The sequence below is a fragment of the Melopsittacus undulatus genome, chromosome 5, assembly GCF_012275295.1.
Source record: "Melopsittacus undulatus isolate bMelUnd1 chromosome 5, bMelUnd1.mat.Z, whole genome shotgun sequence".
NCBI classification, from domain to species: domain Eukaryota; kingdom Metazoa; phylum Chordata; class Aves; order Psittaciformes; family Psittaculidae; genus Melopsittacus; species Melopsittacus undulatus.
This window is the reverse complement of record NC_047531.1, coordinates 46,378,687-46,393,861: the sequence shown is the minus strand read 5'-3', so window position 1 is coordinate 46,393,861 and position 15,175 is coordinate 46,378,687. Positions and strand designations below refer to the sequence as shown.

General features: G+C 50.1%; 1 protein-coding gene across 2 annotated transcripts; it reads right to left on the bottom strand.

The window, feature by feature from the left end:
* Positions 1 to 222: 222 nt before the first annotated feature.
* MFNG (MFNG O-fucosylpeptide 3-beta-N-acetylglucosaminyltransferase) lies at positions 223 to 14,389 on the bottom strand. Of its 2 annotated transcripts, none has more exons than XM_031050057.2 (8): positions 13,691 to 14,389; positions 8,655 to 8,703; positions 8,063 to 8,165; positions 7,818 to 7,971; positions 7,263 to 7,348; positions 5,787 to 5,952; positions 5,176 to 5,261; positions 223 to 4,335 (listed from the first exon to the last, which is right to left on the bottom strand). In XM_031050057.2, exons 1-8 carry the CDS (start codon positions 14,027 to 14,029, stop codon positions 4,266 to 4,268), a joined length of 1,053 nt encoding a protein of 350 aa, XP_030905917.1. In that variant the 5' UTR covers positions 14,030 to 14,389; the 3' UTR covers positions 223 to 4,265. The 2 variants fall into 2 exon arrangements, with proteins under 2 accessions (XP_030905917.1, XP_005150429.1); XM_005150372.4 differs by having other exon boundaries at positions 223 to 4,332.
* Positions 14,390 to 15,175: the final 786 nt, after the last annotated feature.

Below are 15,175 nucleotides of genomic sequence, written 5' to 3'. Positions count from 1 at the left end.
AGTGGAGCCATAAACTGAACAGTATTTGGGACAGAAGAAAGTCCCGATTAGTGTAAGACCCCATCTCTTCCACCAGCTGCTAGCAGGTGTCTCGAGGGGAACATACGGGTGATCCATTCCTCCCTGTGCCCTTGCTGTTATGGAATGCAGCAGTCACACCCCCCCCCCCCCCCCCCCCCCCCTTCACTTTCACATTTGCCCCACAAGCGCATTCAGCTGTGTAGAGCCCTGGTCGCCTGCAGTGCAAAAGGGCAAGCCAGATGTCTTGTAGGGCTCTTCAGGGGTTAAAGGCAAAAGAAATTAAATGAATGAACAGAGCTGCTGATCCCATCCCTGGACTGTCTGAAGAGCCTGCCTTGTAAGCAATGGCAGAGACAGTATCAAAATTAAGAAGCCATATCTGCTGCCAGGAATTTCATTGAACTGACAGATGGAAAGACATCGACTTACCTAGAGTGTTACTTAGAAATATTTAAAAAGAAAAGAAGTTTGGAGCCAACCAACCCCATCCCACCTCTTCCAAGATGAACTCTGATTCACAGGCTGGCACCTCTGTGGCACTGGTGAGCTGCAATTGTCCTGATCACAAAAACATCCAGAACTGGAGGTCCAGGAAACACCCATTTCCCATAAAAGCTCCCAAACAGCACTTTCAATGCACAGCTGAGATTCCCATGATCTTCTCCAAGGCCCCACACAGTGGTTTCCTTCCTGTTCCTATTTCTTACCTTTTGGCTTCTGTCTAACAAACTGCTCATCTCTGAAAAGCGGTATCTTCAGGAAGAGGCCTGGGGAGAGAGTTGGAGGCTGCAATCCAGGTATGAGTAGGGTAAATCCCATAGTGGCTTAGAAATCTGTTTTTCTTCAGCAGCAGTGCTTTTAAGAGGAGTTGGCACCAGAAACAGAAGCATTGTCTAGCACTATTCTTCTATTCTTCTCTCTCCCCTTCAAACCTTTAGCACCAACTGCAGTTTCCCACCTATTTTAACTAATTTCTCTTTTCCCCCTAAAGAAAGGATAGTCATTAGCAATTTTTTTGCACTGTCAAATAGGGGTTTCCTTATAAAAATTCTTCACAGCTAAGGGGAAAATGAAGAAAGGGTATTGTTAACATGAAAGCCTCACTTAATACTTTACATTTCAAATACTGTAACTGCTTTTTTCCCCCTCCTCTTTTTTTGTAAGTCTTCACTATACAGCTTAAACATCACTAATAGTGTTGGTTGCTATGGTGCCATGGGCAGGCAGAGGTCTCTGTACTTGAAACCTTGTACTACACTTAATGCTGTAAAACAGCAGGGTCATGCCAACACCTTTGACTTTGACCTCCTTTTCCCAGTAAAACATAAAGACCGTGTCTCTATCACTTTTTCATTCTTGGGAGAAGGTGGGTTTTTTTCCCATTCAATGAGGAAAGGGAGCATGAGACAGAGAAAGAGAGAGATAAAAAAAGAATAAGAGAAAGACCCAGTGGAACCTTTCCAAAACTTCAACTGTTACAACAGAATATCATGGAGGAGAATAAAAAACAGACAGCCCCCTGAAACGTTTCATGTGAGATTGTTTCTCATTCTCCCCAAACAGCTAAGCATTTTAATAAACTAGGGAAATGAGGCTGTAAAACCACAACATCTGACAGCAAGCCCCAGGGGCAGGAATAGTTCCTGAAACTAATTTTAACACAGTTTTTAACATTGATCAGATTTCATGTGGTGAATGTCCCCTTACGCTGTCTCTCTCTTCTTAGAGAAAACCTGGTTTCTTTTGTCGACTCCAAGAAGCTATTTTCTTTCCAGTGCATTGTCGTCACAGGCGTAACGGGACTTTTCTGTCATTCATTGCTCTATAGCCCAAGAGATGCCCTATCCCAGACATCTTCTTGTCTGTTCTCAGTTTCCGTATGAGACAAGGCATTTTTCACAGAAGTGGCATTTAACTGCTCCAGCAATGAAGCCCAGTCTTAAACAAGTTCCTATGCAGCCACTCAAGGACTCAACCCATGTAATATCTGGTCTCCAGCTAGGCAAAAGGCACCAGGTCAATTCAGACCAGCTGAATCAGCCAGAATCCAAAGCACCTTCCAGTTTCTCTGCTTTGCTTTTCCCCAGGGAAGTGAAGCTGCTGTACCAGGTTCCTCTCCTTCTCTGGGAATAGGAATCACATTTTGTTTTGACTGTCACCAGGACATCTCCAAATAGGACTGGCTTTTTAACTCAAAGTGTCCCTTAACAACAGCTGAAAGTCTGAACGGTGGAAAAACAAGACATCTGAGTAGTGTAGATTTCTCTTGCAAGATCTCATTTCTTCTCACAGAAGAATCTCTCATCTTCAGATTGAGTTCAAACCAAACCATTTGCCCTGCAGGGGAGGACTTCTTTATGCTGCACTCGCTTCCTAATAGTTGGGTGTCTTTGTTTAGAGCCATATGGTTCCTAGGTTCATGTAGCTGTATGAGCCAAGAGCTTCACACAACTCAAGTTATGGGCACTGGCAGCAGCTAGCTCCTGTCACTGCTTAGGATGAACTTCCAGGTCAAAGGCGTTTTGTGCAAAAGAAGAATGCAGGGTGCTCTGCTGCTTCACAGGGTGGTTAAATGCTGGTAAGAAGGACCAGGTTGGAAAAGAGCTCTACAGGCTCCTGCTGTCTGCTTCTCCAGAGATTAAAGTGCTCGTTCATTCTAGATCCTCCTTTGCAGAGGTTAAAGGTCTTTCTGACACCTTCCCTTTAGACTCGTGTGTGCTGTGTTGGAGATGCTGGTGCTTTGGGACAGGGTGGCCAGTTTTCAAAATGGCAGAGGCATGGTGATAGTCAGCCTTGGCTCTTCCAGCCCACCAGCCACAGGCTTAGTCACAAGAGCAGCATCAAAGCTGAGCAGCTCTTTGGAGAAAGGGCATCTGTCCTTTCATCTGGAGATTACAGCACTCCTTCACAGATCCCAGCAGTGTGTTTGGAAATTTTCCTTATAGAGAAATACCTGTTTGTGCTACCACCTGCCATTTAAAACAGCCTCCTTTTCTTTCCAGCTTTCCCTGCTATGCCCTCCCCCAGCCATTTAACCATGCGTACAAGGACAAAATGGTACTGAAGTTCATTCCCCAGCAAGCAGAATCACCCAGCTTTCATGCCAGCCTCTGAGAAAAGGACTCTCCACAAACATGCCAGAAAGCCTGTAACCTATTTGGGCCTGCTCCTTTCCTCTGTTGCACTCAGCAGGGGCAACAGGAAGGCAGAAAGCCGATCTAAGCACCTGGAGGAAAGAAATGCAGAGATAAAAACCTCTTTGCCTTGCTGTTTCCATTCCTTCATGACTTCTCTTTTTTTGGTCAGGGCACAGAGAAGATTATAAAGCTGTAACCTCTAATCAGCTCCTCATCACTCCTTCTCCATCTCTTCCTTTCTCCTCTCTTTCAACCAGTTCTAATCCTTTATGCCCCCTCTCTCACAGATAGGAGTTGGAGCCTAATCTCAGACGACAGGTTGGTAATTAGAGCAAGAAATTATCCTGACCCCACATCAAGAAGGTGAGAAGGATAATGCAGGGCCATACAAGATCAAGGCTTCAATGTTCAGTGCAAGAAGCATCCTCATTGCGGTCAGTCTGCTCCTGGCTCCCCTACACTCTGTCCCAGCAGAGTGGGGAATTCCTGATTCTTTGTACTTCCTGCCCATCTTCCTCTGCCGAGCAAGGACTACACTTTTCCAGCACTCATTCAGCACAGAAATGGTCACATTTTCCATTTCTACAGACCTTGACTAAGCAGACAGTCAGGAAAAAGTCTGTGGCTGAGAAGTGTGGGAGGTGGGAAAAGCACAAGCAGATATGGAGGAATAAGGCTTGCTCATAGAAGCTGGAGCCATGACACACTATCAGCCATCCTCATCTGGGCACTGGTTTCCCCATACCCAGGGCCTTTCCAGTGCAGCAAGATGAATCCACAGAAAGGAGCAGCAGTAGGTCCCCACCTCTACCCAGATGCTCAGCAGTCACTACCCAGTCCTTGATCTGATCAGGAAGGCATACTGCTCTCATCCTTTGCACGTATCCCTACGTGTCCAGCCCATGTTATCCATCACTGCCACAGATCTTGTCTCTTGTCCTGTGTCACTGGTATACAGCAAAGATCAAAAAAGAAGCATCACACAGCCCCAAAACCACCATAGAAAAAGGGAAATTGGGACCGCTGATCTTCTTCAGTGTCCCAACCCCTGCATGCATGGGGTGAATGGATGTGTCACCAGGACCCACTGTAGCTGGGGCTCATGCATCACCAGCCAGCAGCCTGCAGGCACCAGGAGGTGTCAGGGTAGAGATGGCAGTGGAGTGATCGAAACCTGCTGGGGAGAGAGCAAAGGAAGGTCAAGGAACAGTTTTTACACCAGCACACAGAGGAGAATGGAAGACCTCTCCCTCATGTCCCATCCCACACCAGGTGCCCACCCTGAGCTACAGGGCCCCCACAGAGCTCCAGGACCAGTTGTTCACCTTAAAATGTCTTTTCTCAGCAAAGGTAGGCAACCAAGCCTCCCTCTGACACCTGAATCCAGCTCTGGCCCATGTAGCCCAAGCCCATGGCTCACCCTGATCACAAACAGTGGGATGGACACTGCACCAGCCCATTGCTACATGGTTCTGTTGATCTTTTCATCACCTAGTTACTTCCCACCCCTGCTATCTCCAGCCAGGAGCTTCCTACCCATGCTCTGCAAATAACAACTTTAGGTTTGTTCACTCAAAGCAGAGAAGGCAAATCAAAGAACACTTTGTTTGCAGTCAAAGTGAACCTTTCTCTTTCTTCCCTTCAGGTTTCTCAGGAAAACAAAAAATTAAAAAGCAGGCAGAATTTCCTTTCCTGAGTTTAAAAGAATGTACCTGTTCCTATCCTGGAGGTAAAAGGTTAGCTTGATCAGTCTCAAAATGTGAAATAAATGACAAAGCTTTTGGCTCAGAAATTGTCTGAACTGAATGTTTTGATACTCCTTTTCCACCCACTCATCCAAAAAGATTTGAAAAGTTTGTAAATGTTCCCAAAAAGCTTAATGCTGGTGTGCCCCTCATCCAATAAACCATGTGACTGCAAGGTTTCCATCCCTCACGTCCTGCACCCCATTTGGGTGCCTCCCCCTCCCAGCCTGTTGTCACACCACAGCAACACCCAGAGCACTCCTGCCCTGTACCTTGAGGGGTCCTTTTGGGGTGAGAAGGGGCCACTGAGTTCAATAACATTGAGCTTGTTCTCAAAGACACCGTAGCTGAGGGTGACCTGCAAAGGGGGGTGGTGAGAAGGATCAGGGAGGATAAGGTGAGTTCAGGAGCAAGGAGCTTGCTTCGAGCAACAGAAACTCTCATTCTGGTTCCTTCTCTACTGGCTTGGCTTCTGCCTTCCACATTTGCTTTCTCATGATGGCCCACTATGCTAGTCTTTTGCCTCTCCAAGCCCCCTACACCCCTTGTTATCTCCCCACACGAGGCAGACATGGTGCCATGTCAGAGCCCTTTCCCCAGTTGATCATTTCTGCTTGCCTTTGTGCCCCATTCCCCCAGGGATGCCCTCAATCCTCCCATCACTCCCCATCCATGTGCTCCCAACCACTGACCCCAGGGGTACTGTGACTGGCATCTGTGCTGCAGGCAACATCTGCTCCTTGTTTCAAAGAAGCATTTGTCAGGAAAGCCTCCCCAAAAGAGCTGGCAATTGACTCAAACCATGTTGAGCAATGTGCCTGTGCACTCCCCTCCACTTCTCCTTCCTCACATGCTTCCCTCTTAGTCCATTTCCCCTTCTCACCTGCTGTGTGAGCTGAGAAGTGGGGATGAGCTGCAAGTTCTCCAGGTGGGAATGGAAGAGCGCATTGGGCAGCAGATGCCCACCAACTTTGCACTCAATGATGTAACCCACAGTGCAGTCATCTGGCAGGCGGATCAGCTCAGAAGTGCTCAGGAAGTTCCTGCCACTGGAAGAAAGGAGGGCTGCATGGGTTAGGAAAGGGGTCAGGGGGGATATAGGCATCCACTTGGGTGGGAGATAAGTGAAGGACTTAACTGAAAACCAGAGTAAATCTTGGATCTAGGCAAGAAATCCCTGAGATCCACCTGCAAAGGTCTGGGAATGTGTTTGATCTTTCACTGTGCCCAGCCATCCTGTCCCACCAGTTGCTGGGTGCTGCCCTTGACACATATCCAGCTCCTCGCTGAGCTGATGAAGAGCTGGCAGACCTTGCCAAGTCACTTTTCCAGCTGTTTAGTGAGCTTCACCGAGTCCCTGAGGCACCAGCTAGCATTGGGACCACATGGCCAGGACCAGGAGGAAGAGGAAACAGGACATTTTCATGCAGCTTGAATAAGCCATCCATGGTTCCACTGTAACTACATGTTCCTCCATGCTTGGCCATCCTCTGATGACAAATTAAACCAAGTTTTACAGCTTTTGTAACTGAAAGCAGCCACACAGTGTAAAGCAGCATTTAAGCATTTTAACACAGTATTGGCAGACTTTATGCCAGGTTAGGCGTTAACCATCCATTCCACTTCCATTTTACACTAGATCACAGATTATCTTCCTGTCTGGGTTTGCCATAAAATATGTATCATGGGCTTCAGCTACAGCAGCCACCTGGCGTGGACTGGATCTGTCTTTCTGCATATGCACAGATCTGGTTAAGGCTGGCACAGTCATTGCCTATCACTGTGTGTATATAGCCTGTGACATAACCTAGTGCATAATGAAAAACATCATCTTGTAGACCGGGCTAACACAAGACCCCAGGACCTACCTCTGTTCTCTGAGGAAATGAGAATGGACACTGTAAGGAGCTGAAGAGGGTTTGGTGTGGGGCAGTGGGAAATTAGCTGAGGAGGAAGGGTCAGGAGGTTGGAAAGAGGCAGATTAAGGAGAGAGGAGATAGGCAGGCAGGGAAGGCACTCAGGAAAAGAGTCAGAGGAAGCTGAAAAGGGTGGGAAGGAACGTGAGGGAATAACCAAGAGCTGAAAGGAGCTGGGAAGGGGCAGTATGTCTTTCCATGATCATATCTGCCAATATGCCTGCTCTCGCTTCTTTTTAATCAGGTGGCAGAGCCATTCGCTGCATCCTTCCTCCGGTCCCACATGCTTGCAGACATGTAGCCTGTGGCACTGCGCACCCTCGCAAACATCCTTGCAAACACCACAGACACACATCCAGATCTGCCACTGCCTGGAATTGCGGTGTGGTCGTGTTCCTCATCCATCCCCAGTGGCTCCCACACTCACCAGCAGTACAGCTCACCTGGCCCAAGGCACCATCTTGCTCGCCAGCTTGCGGCTGATGCAGAACCCAGCTCCTCCCGTGGCAAACCAGAAGTGCACAGGTTTCTGGAGAGAAACAGCAGAGAAAATCCATGGAGGAGGCTCAGAGGATACCATACTCCCTGAGATGGGAATGATGGAAACCCAGCTTTGGTGCCAGAACAAAACCAGCCCTATTGTCACCCTAAACCCTTGCTGCTGCCCAGAAGAGGGACTTGACAGCAGTACAGCATGGATTTTGACCTCCTTATATTTGGAGCAGCCAAGTTCCTGCTGGCAGCAGCAGACGAGCTGCCCAAGGCAGGCTTATCTCCTGGCAGGCAGGTACCCAAAGGCTCAGCAGCAATGTGGGACTCTTCCTCAATGTAGAACGGATCGAGTCAACACCTACAACCATGTTCAGACAAGACTGATGAGTTTTCAGCACTTGCCTGCTCCTCCTAGGACCTGTCTCTTGTTGGGGCACGTCCGCAGCAAATGAACCAGAGCACGAAAAACACCCCACTTGCCCCTGCCTCACCACCATGGATTGTACCGTCTGGTTGTTTGGCAGTGTTTCAGAGGCTCGGATGGGTCGGTTCAGGCTGGGTTTCCCCAGGTAAACGTCCCACATTGCAGAGTAGGAGGACAAGAGCTTCAGGAGGGCCTGAGGGTTCAGGTAGTTGTCATCATCCAAATGGCAAAACCAGCTGCAGGAAGGCAGGAACAAAGACACAAGAGGTTTGGGGTAAGGAGGGTGCTCCTTTCTCCCAGGGGACCCCCGCATCAGCCCTGCCTCACCTCCGAGAGCTGGCCAGGAAGGCATCAAACTCAGCAGCCATCTTGCAGGAGAGGGCCGGGTGGCTGTGCTCAGCAGAGCAGTTGGTGAAGATTGCATGGTCACCTGCCCAGACAGAGAGAGCTGTGGCCAACCCCCTTCACACGGTCACAGGGAGGACCTCTGGGCAGGAGGGAAGGGGCTTTGTTCACACACAACCTCCTCATCACCCCCCAAACAGGCAGTCAAGCCTGCGATGACATGGGCTCCATCCTGCCCTCCACCAGGAGATGGGACCTGGGGAAAGCCAAGCACCTTGGCCAAGACTAGGACACCCATCAACTACACTCCCACCCTGCCCACTGCTAACCAGGGTGAGGGCTGAAGGGCTCTCTTATGGGCTGTTTCCACCCACAGATGCCTTAAGGCAGTTAGCTGTATGCCCTGGGGTACACCAACTAAACCAATCCATCACTGCTGGAGCTTGGGGTGCTGTCACATGACATGGAGAGGGGTGTGCTGCAGAAGGCAGCACTAGCACAAGACAGTTTCCATGCCGGGCCCATCCCAGAGGCTGAACGTGGAGGGATGCAGTGTTACAGGACAGGTCATTACCCATTCTCCTTTTCAGGGCATCATCTTCTTCATCGGTGAAGACGTAGGTCTGGGAAAACAAGAACAGGAGGTTATTCTCAGGGCTGGAGCTGGTGCTGCTCCTGGACACCCACCCCTTTTTCCCACAGGTGGACATGCTCACCATGGTCACCCCACTCCATCCTCTGCTGCCTCTCTTCCAGGAAGCAGTTGAACCTGAGAGGGATGGCTATGCTCCCCCTTCCCACATGGCACAATAGTCAGCACTTGTGTGGCTTCATTTACCTTCCACTCCCCAGCCACCTTGGGGACAGAGAGAAGGGGACCTGTGACACCAAGTGAGGTGGGGAGGTCTTAGGTGTTGGTGGTAGAAAAGCAAAAGCACTGTGGCTGAATGATGCTGGGGTTAAAAAGAGAACATCTGCTTGTGTGTTAAGTGTGCACAGCCCCCTGCCGCTTCCCACCTCCTCTTCTTCTTCCTCCACCCCCAGGCCTCTCTAATCCCCCTTGCTGCCATTGTGTGGCACATCTCCCCCTCTTCAGGTCCTGGCAGGGATCAGGGCTGGTGAAGAAAAGCTTTCCTCAGGCAGAAAATGAGCTTTCACTAAATCAAAAAGGAGTCGTGAGCTGTAAACAGTCGCTCCACCAGCTGCCTACAGCCTGGTTAAACACAGCACCTGGGCAAGGACAAAAAGGACAAGGCAGCCTGACAATAGCTCCAGGAGCATCATTGCTCCCAACAGCTCTGGTGAGGAGATGAATCTCTAAGCCTCCCCTCACTCAGACAGCATTTGGGAGATACGTCCCCATCAGGACCACATGGCAAGATAAATGTTCTACACATGACAAGAGGGAAATGACCTGTCTTGGGCAGGGACAGCAGGATGGTTTCATGATCTCAAATGTACGTGCTACAGTGACTTGGCAAATAACCCTCCAACAGCTAAACTGCAGCAACAGGTCACACACACATTCCTACCTCACTTCACTGGTAAAGTCTTTTAGTAAAAACCACTTTCAAGGTGATCACGGGACAAGAAACAATTAGCTAAGGCTCAGGTAAAGGAGTCACTCTGGCTCAGGGGACCATATCACAGCCCTCAGGCAAGGCAGGGGTTGGGAGTGGCACAGGATTTCCCTTGCCAGTGTATCAGAGCCAGAATTTCCACTATGACAAATATTTAATCTTAAGAAAAAAACAACATCTGAAACTGTTGAAATTTTCTGACATTTTCGAAGAAAAAAAGCCCAGAAATGTTGTTGCTGGAAATGACTTGTTTACAGATACAAATCTGACTAGAAATCCTGTGTCTAATAAACATCATATCTGATTGACTTAAAATAGGAATCTGCATCTTTTCCCAGATTTTCTACTTGTGAAAATATTCTGAGGTTCCCACTTTTCCTCTTGATGCAGGATGGTAAATAGATTTTTGGAGACACCCAACATGTTTCTGTGGGAACCCAAGGATGAAAGAACACTGCCACCATGGGGAACACCAGACTGTGCGAAATAGGTGGAAAAAACTAGGCACATCTGATTCCTCTGGCTCTCTCAAATGCTGATGTCCATGGCATACGTGGCTACAGCACTCCGGAGATGCTGGAGTGTGTTCCCTGGCTCTGTCCTGAAGGAGATCACAATAGCACAAGCAGTTGCCTCCATCTTCATCTCTCCATCCCTCATACCCCTGAGAATGGGCAACCAGCAGCTGCTGCCAGCATCCCAGTGACCACTGCCATGTGTCCCTTAGCAAGCTACACATGATGGCTGGGATAGAGGAGACAGGTCTTTCTCAAGAAGACACCAGCCACTGTTTTCCAGAGTCTGGAAGAGATTCAGAAGGTCTCTCTGGCCATGCCAGACCCATTCTGCCTGCTGGGGACATGCATACAGAGGAATACCTGGTGTCCCTTGTGCCTCTGCAGGTAAATGAGGTAGACAGAAGCAGCCTCCCCACCATATCCACCCTCCTGTTCTCCACCAAACCATCTGTGGGGTCATGCAGGGTCTCCCATTGTGGTGCCTCAGCACACTGAGGCTGGGCCAGGGGGCTAATGTGGAGCAGTTGATCTGGACCTGAGGAGAGATACAGTATGGAAAGCATCCCTCCATTCTGGAGTGGAGAAGATGGCTGGGTGGGAAAGGATGTCTGCTGGATGGCAATGCAAGCAGTGACATGGAACCACTAGTGGCAAACAGTTTTGTGTGGTAGCTCTCCATAAACATAAGAGCCTATGAAACAGATAAATACGAGACTTTGAGACCTCCTCACCCCAAACTGGGAAAGTAGCCTAGCAAGGAGAAACTAGGAAAAGGGAATAAAGATGTGGAATCTGACAATCCAGAGCCATGCTCATCTCCCAAGTTCCTATGGTATCCCTCTTCCAAGAAGAAACCCCCTCCAAAATGTGAACTCCTCAGCAGGATCATTGTTGCATCCTGCCTGGAGAGCAGATTCAAAAGCTGCAGTGTGTTCACAACACTGAAATGTGAAATCCAGCTCAGGGTGGGCCATTCAAAGGTTTCATTTCAATTGTTTGGATGTCTGGGTTTCTGAAAGGAGGGTAGGTTCTAAAACTAGTTTACATTGGCCAACAAATTGCCATTTCAGACCTGAAAACTAGACTTATCTCTGCTGGGGCCAAGAAAGTAAGCCACCCCAAGATGCCTAAACAAGCCTAAACACCTATCAAAACCAACACCTCTGTTTAGATGAAACCTTTGCTGAGGACCTTTCGCTGAAATGACCTCCACATCAAGCCCCACTGGAAAGTTTGTTGTGGATCCATTCTCAAGAGGCAGAGCACGGTCCAGAGAAGAGAGCTCACCTCGCACTTCCCTCTCCCCATCTCCCACCAGCTGCATATCTTTTGTTTAAGCAATGCAATTTCAGGGAAAACATCTATTTTATTGCCTACCTAGACAGAGCTCAACATAGAGGACTTTTAATTTGGCTCCCATACAGCCTATCCTAGCTATAAAAACCACATCTGTTCCTGCCTCCTGTTACAGCCACCTAAGCCTGACCTGTGAGGTCTGGGTTGCCTCCTCCAGGAGGACACCATGCAGGTAATCAGCTCTGAAACCAGGCTTAGCATCAGCAGCATCACCATCTGCAGAGAAGGACCTACTGGACTGGTCTCCAGCCATGAGTAAGAGCCAGTGAGACAGCAAGATGATGGCTTTGCCCTAGGAGGACGCAGTCTCTGTATATATCAGGGCTTCTGAGACCTGGATCTCTCCAAGACCGGCACTTAAAGCCTGCACTTCTCCATAAGGACTTAATAATAGGAAATCGGGTGATCTATCCCTGGTCCCACAACAATTAAATGTCCTTTGCCATGGAAAGCACTCTTTTATTTTTGCTAAGTAAGGTTTCTATATCATCAGCTTTTCAAAACTAAAACCCCTCCAGCAGCAGTATAATTAATAAAACAAAAAGGCGCTTAACATTCATGTACTTCTCCTTACCCCCCTTCCAGCCTCCACTCCCCACCCTCAATGTCATTTAGTAAAAAAGCAGAAGAAAAATATGGAAAATTGAGGAGGGCTGAGGAAAACACTGAGTTTGCAATAAAAATTGGTAACAATGTAAAAACACTTTTTAAATGACTGATGCTCCCACTCTACCCTTCCTTCCTATTATCCTGCTCAGCCCCTTTCCCAGAGGCTGGCAACAGCATGGAAAATTCAACAACTCTTCCCAGGTTTGGACATCATTTGCCAAACAGAGAGGGTCAGAAGACTCTGGGGAGCTGTCACATGCAGAATGACCAGATGCCTGTTTGTCAGACACACAAGGTGAGCTTCTCCATAAAACCCACTCCAAAATCCCCAGTTATGGTATCTTCATGCCAGTGTGGCCATGCGGATGGGTTTGGTGTCTCCAAAGAGCTGCTGGGCTGAGGCGAGGCAGAGAGAAGTGCATCTGGAGGAGGAAGCAGGGCATCACGGATGGCGAGAGGGACACGCAGACAGAAGAGGAAGCGTGCTCAAAATAGGACATGGCTTCCTGTGACACCCGCAGCAGACCAGACACTTGCAGCACCATGAAGTGGAAAACTTCCCTTTCCCAGCAACCCCTGCACTGCTTCAAGCGCTCTCCTACCCTGTACCTCCACCCCCGTCCCCCTTCCTCTCTGAGGCCTGAATTTGCCTTGTAGGTGCCCATCACACACAGGCAGAGGCAAGAAAACAGCCCTTGGGGGCAGCCATGGGATTTCTTCTTTCTTGAGGGGCAGCTCTGCGAGGGAGGGAGAGAAGTGCCTGGGCTCTGGGGAGCCCTTCTGCCCACCACCGAGCCAGTGCGCACAGGGCCACCAGTGTGGTGCCCCACATCAGTTCCTCTGACAGGAAGGAAACTCCCCAAACTCTGCTTTAGCAAAGGGTGGAAACATCAGATGCCAGTTAAAAATGAGTAAATAGGTTTAAAAGATCAAATGCGCACCCACATCACTTCAAGATGATGCATGTGAGGGGATCTGCCCGAGAAAGAAAGGCATGGACTGCACTGATGTGCTGGGGAGCTGGACAGGGCTGCAAGCACCCCTCCTGTACTCCACAAAGTCCTTCAGGTCCTCCTGCCTCACCCTCCTGCCTGCTGCCCCACACCGTCCTGGGGTAAAGGGTGCCCATGCAGCCTGATGGAGAGCCAAGGAGCCACTCAGCTTGAAAACTCTCTAACTCATGGCACTTGGAGGTAGAAAACCACCATTTTACACCTGCCCAGTACAGTCTGTGCTCATGGTCTGGTGTGGCACAGGAAGTCTGTAGTCCTTGGTGTTACTAGTTAGTAAAAGGGAACTAAGTCCTTTCCACCTCAAGCTGAAAGTCAGACCTAGGTTAGGTGTGATGCCTGCTAAGAGCATTTGTCCTCCCAGCCTTCATGGGAAAAGCCCACACAAGCTCCATAAAGTAGCTACCAAAGCACAGATGTAGCTGATAGCGTCCCCCTTCAAGTGAACAGAAGTAAGAATGAGGGAAAACTAGGCAAATTACTGGGTGGGACTGCAGTGCCCTTTATCCCCCCTCTGTAGTCTGAACCCACACTCACCTGCTCTCTGACCTGCGATATCCATGTGTCCAGCAGCAGATCCATCCTGCTTTGATGAAATCTCTTGGTTGTCTTCACAGCTATGAAAATGTCCTCAAGAGTCAGGCTTCCCTCAGTCCTGTATCCCTCTGGCCGATGGACTTGCAGGTCCTTCTGCCTCCTGCCACCTCCTCCCTCTGGGCTTGCTTTGCTCCGTTGCTCTGGCTTCTGTGACATGCCCTCCCTGAGCCCTGGGTATCGAGCTGTTTCCCAAACCCCACGGTGCCGCACAGAGAGGAGAGCCACACTGACGAGGAAGACTGCAGCTCCGGAGAGACCATGGATTAGCCGATGGCCCATAGCTCCCAGTTTATTCCCGTCACAGCCAGTACCTTACTGAACTCAGACAACCACTGCGGGTACCTCCATGTGAAGCCATCCACTCTTCTTGAAGCCTCCAAATGGGCAGAATCAGCCAAGAGCAAGGTCTGAACAGGATGTGGCCAAGGAATAGGGTGGGTGAAGACCAGAAAGGAGGGCACCAGTGAAGCAGGGGAGAATGTTCACAGACTCGGATGGCTCAATGACCCGGCAAGGCAGGGACCCGCGATGGGAAAGCGCTCCGAGGCGGCCGGCAGGTGGCTGGCACAGCCTTCCCGAAGGAAAGCGAGCATCCCGAGGGTCCCAGGGGAGCATGCATGTGGCCACGCTGCCTCTCCACCTGCTCCCTCCCAACTGCTCGCTTTGGCTCCACGCCGGCCCCGGCCCCGGTCCCGCCTCCGGGTATGGGGCGGAGCGCCAGCCCCGGGGTAGGAAGAGGATGGAGCGGGGAGGATGGGGAGGGGGAGCTCTTGGTCTGACAGCGGCATTAACACGGTGGGAACCTCGGAGCTGATTTGGGTGGACAAACCTGTTGCTTGACTGTTGTCCCCGCTCCGCTGTGACAGCGCTGTGCTCCTGCGGGAGGAGGGGAAGGTGGCAGGGATGTGCGCGCTGGTGGAGGGTGCTCCATTGTCCTTGGGAAGAGCTATGCTTCCTCAGGAATTGCCCCAGATGGTTCCTGAATTTATCTTTAACGTCACCCTGCCTCTCCAAAGCAGGACTGTGTGTCCTCTGCTGCCCTCCAATTTCCCCACATGCCCCACAGTCTCTACAGAGGGCCAGACCCCCACTTCCGGCATCCATCTCCCCAAACCACATACCAGACCTTCCTTACTCGTGAAGGTCCCTTTCTCCCTGTAACCATCTGCCTCTGCCCCATCTCACATCCTCACCAGGGATGTCCCTCTCTGCTGCCCAAGTGACTGCAGAGCCAGTGACACACCAGCACCAGAGAGTGCAAGGGAGGGCCTGGCACCTCCATTTCAATGTCTGCGGTCACCACTGAGTTTATATCAGCCCTTGCCCCCTGCAGCAGGGCTGAGCTCAGCAACTTGTCCCTTGCAGCTCTTGTGCTGTCCAAGATAGTGCTTCCTTTTCCCCTTCCCCAGGGAAGGAAGGGTGAGC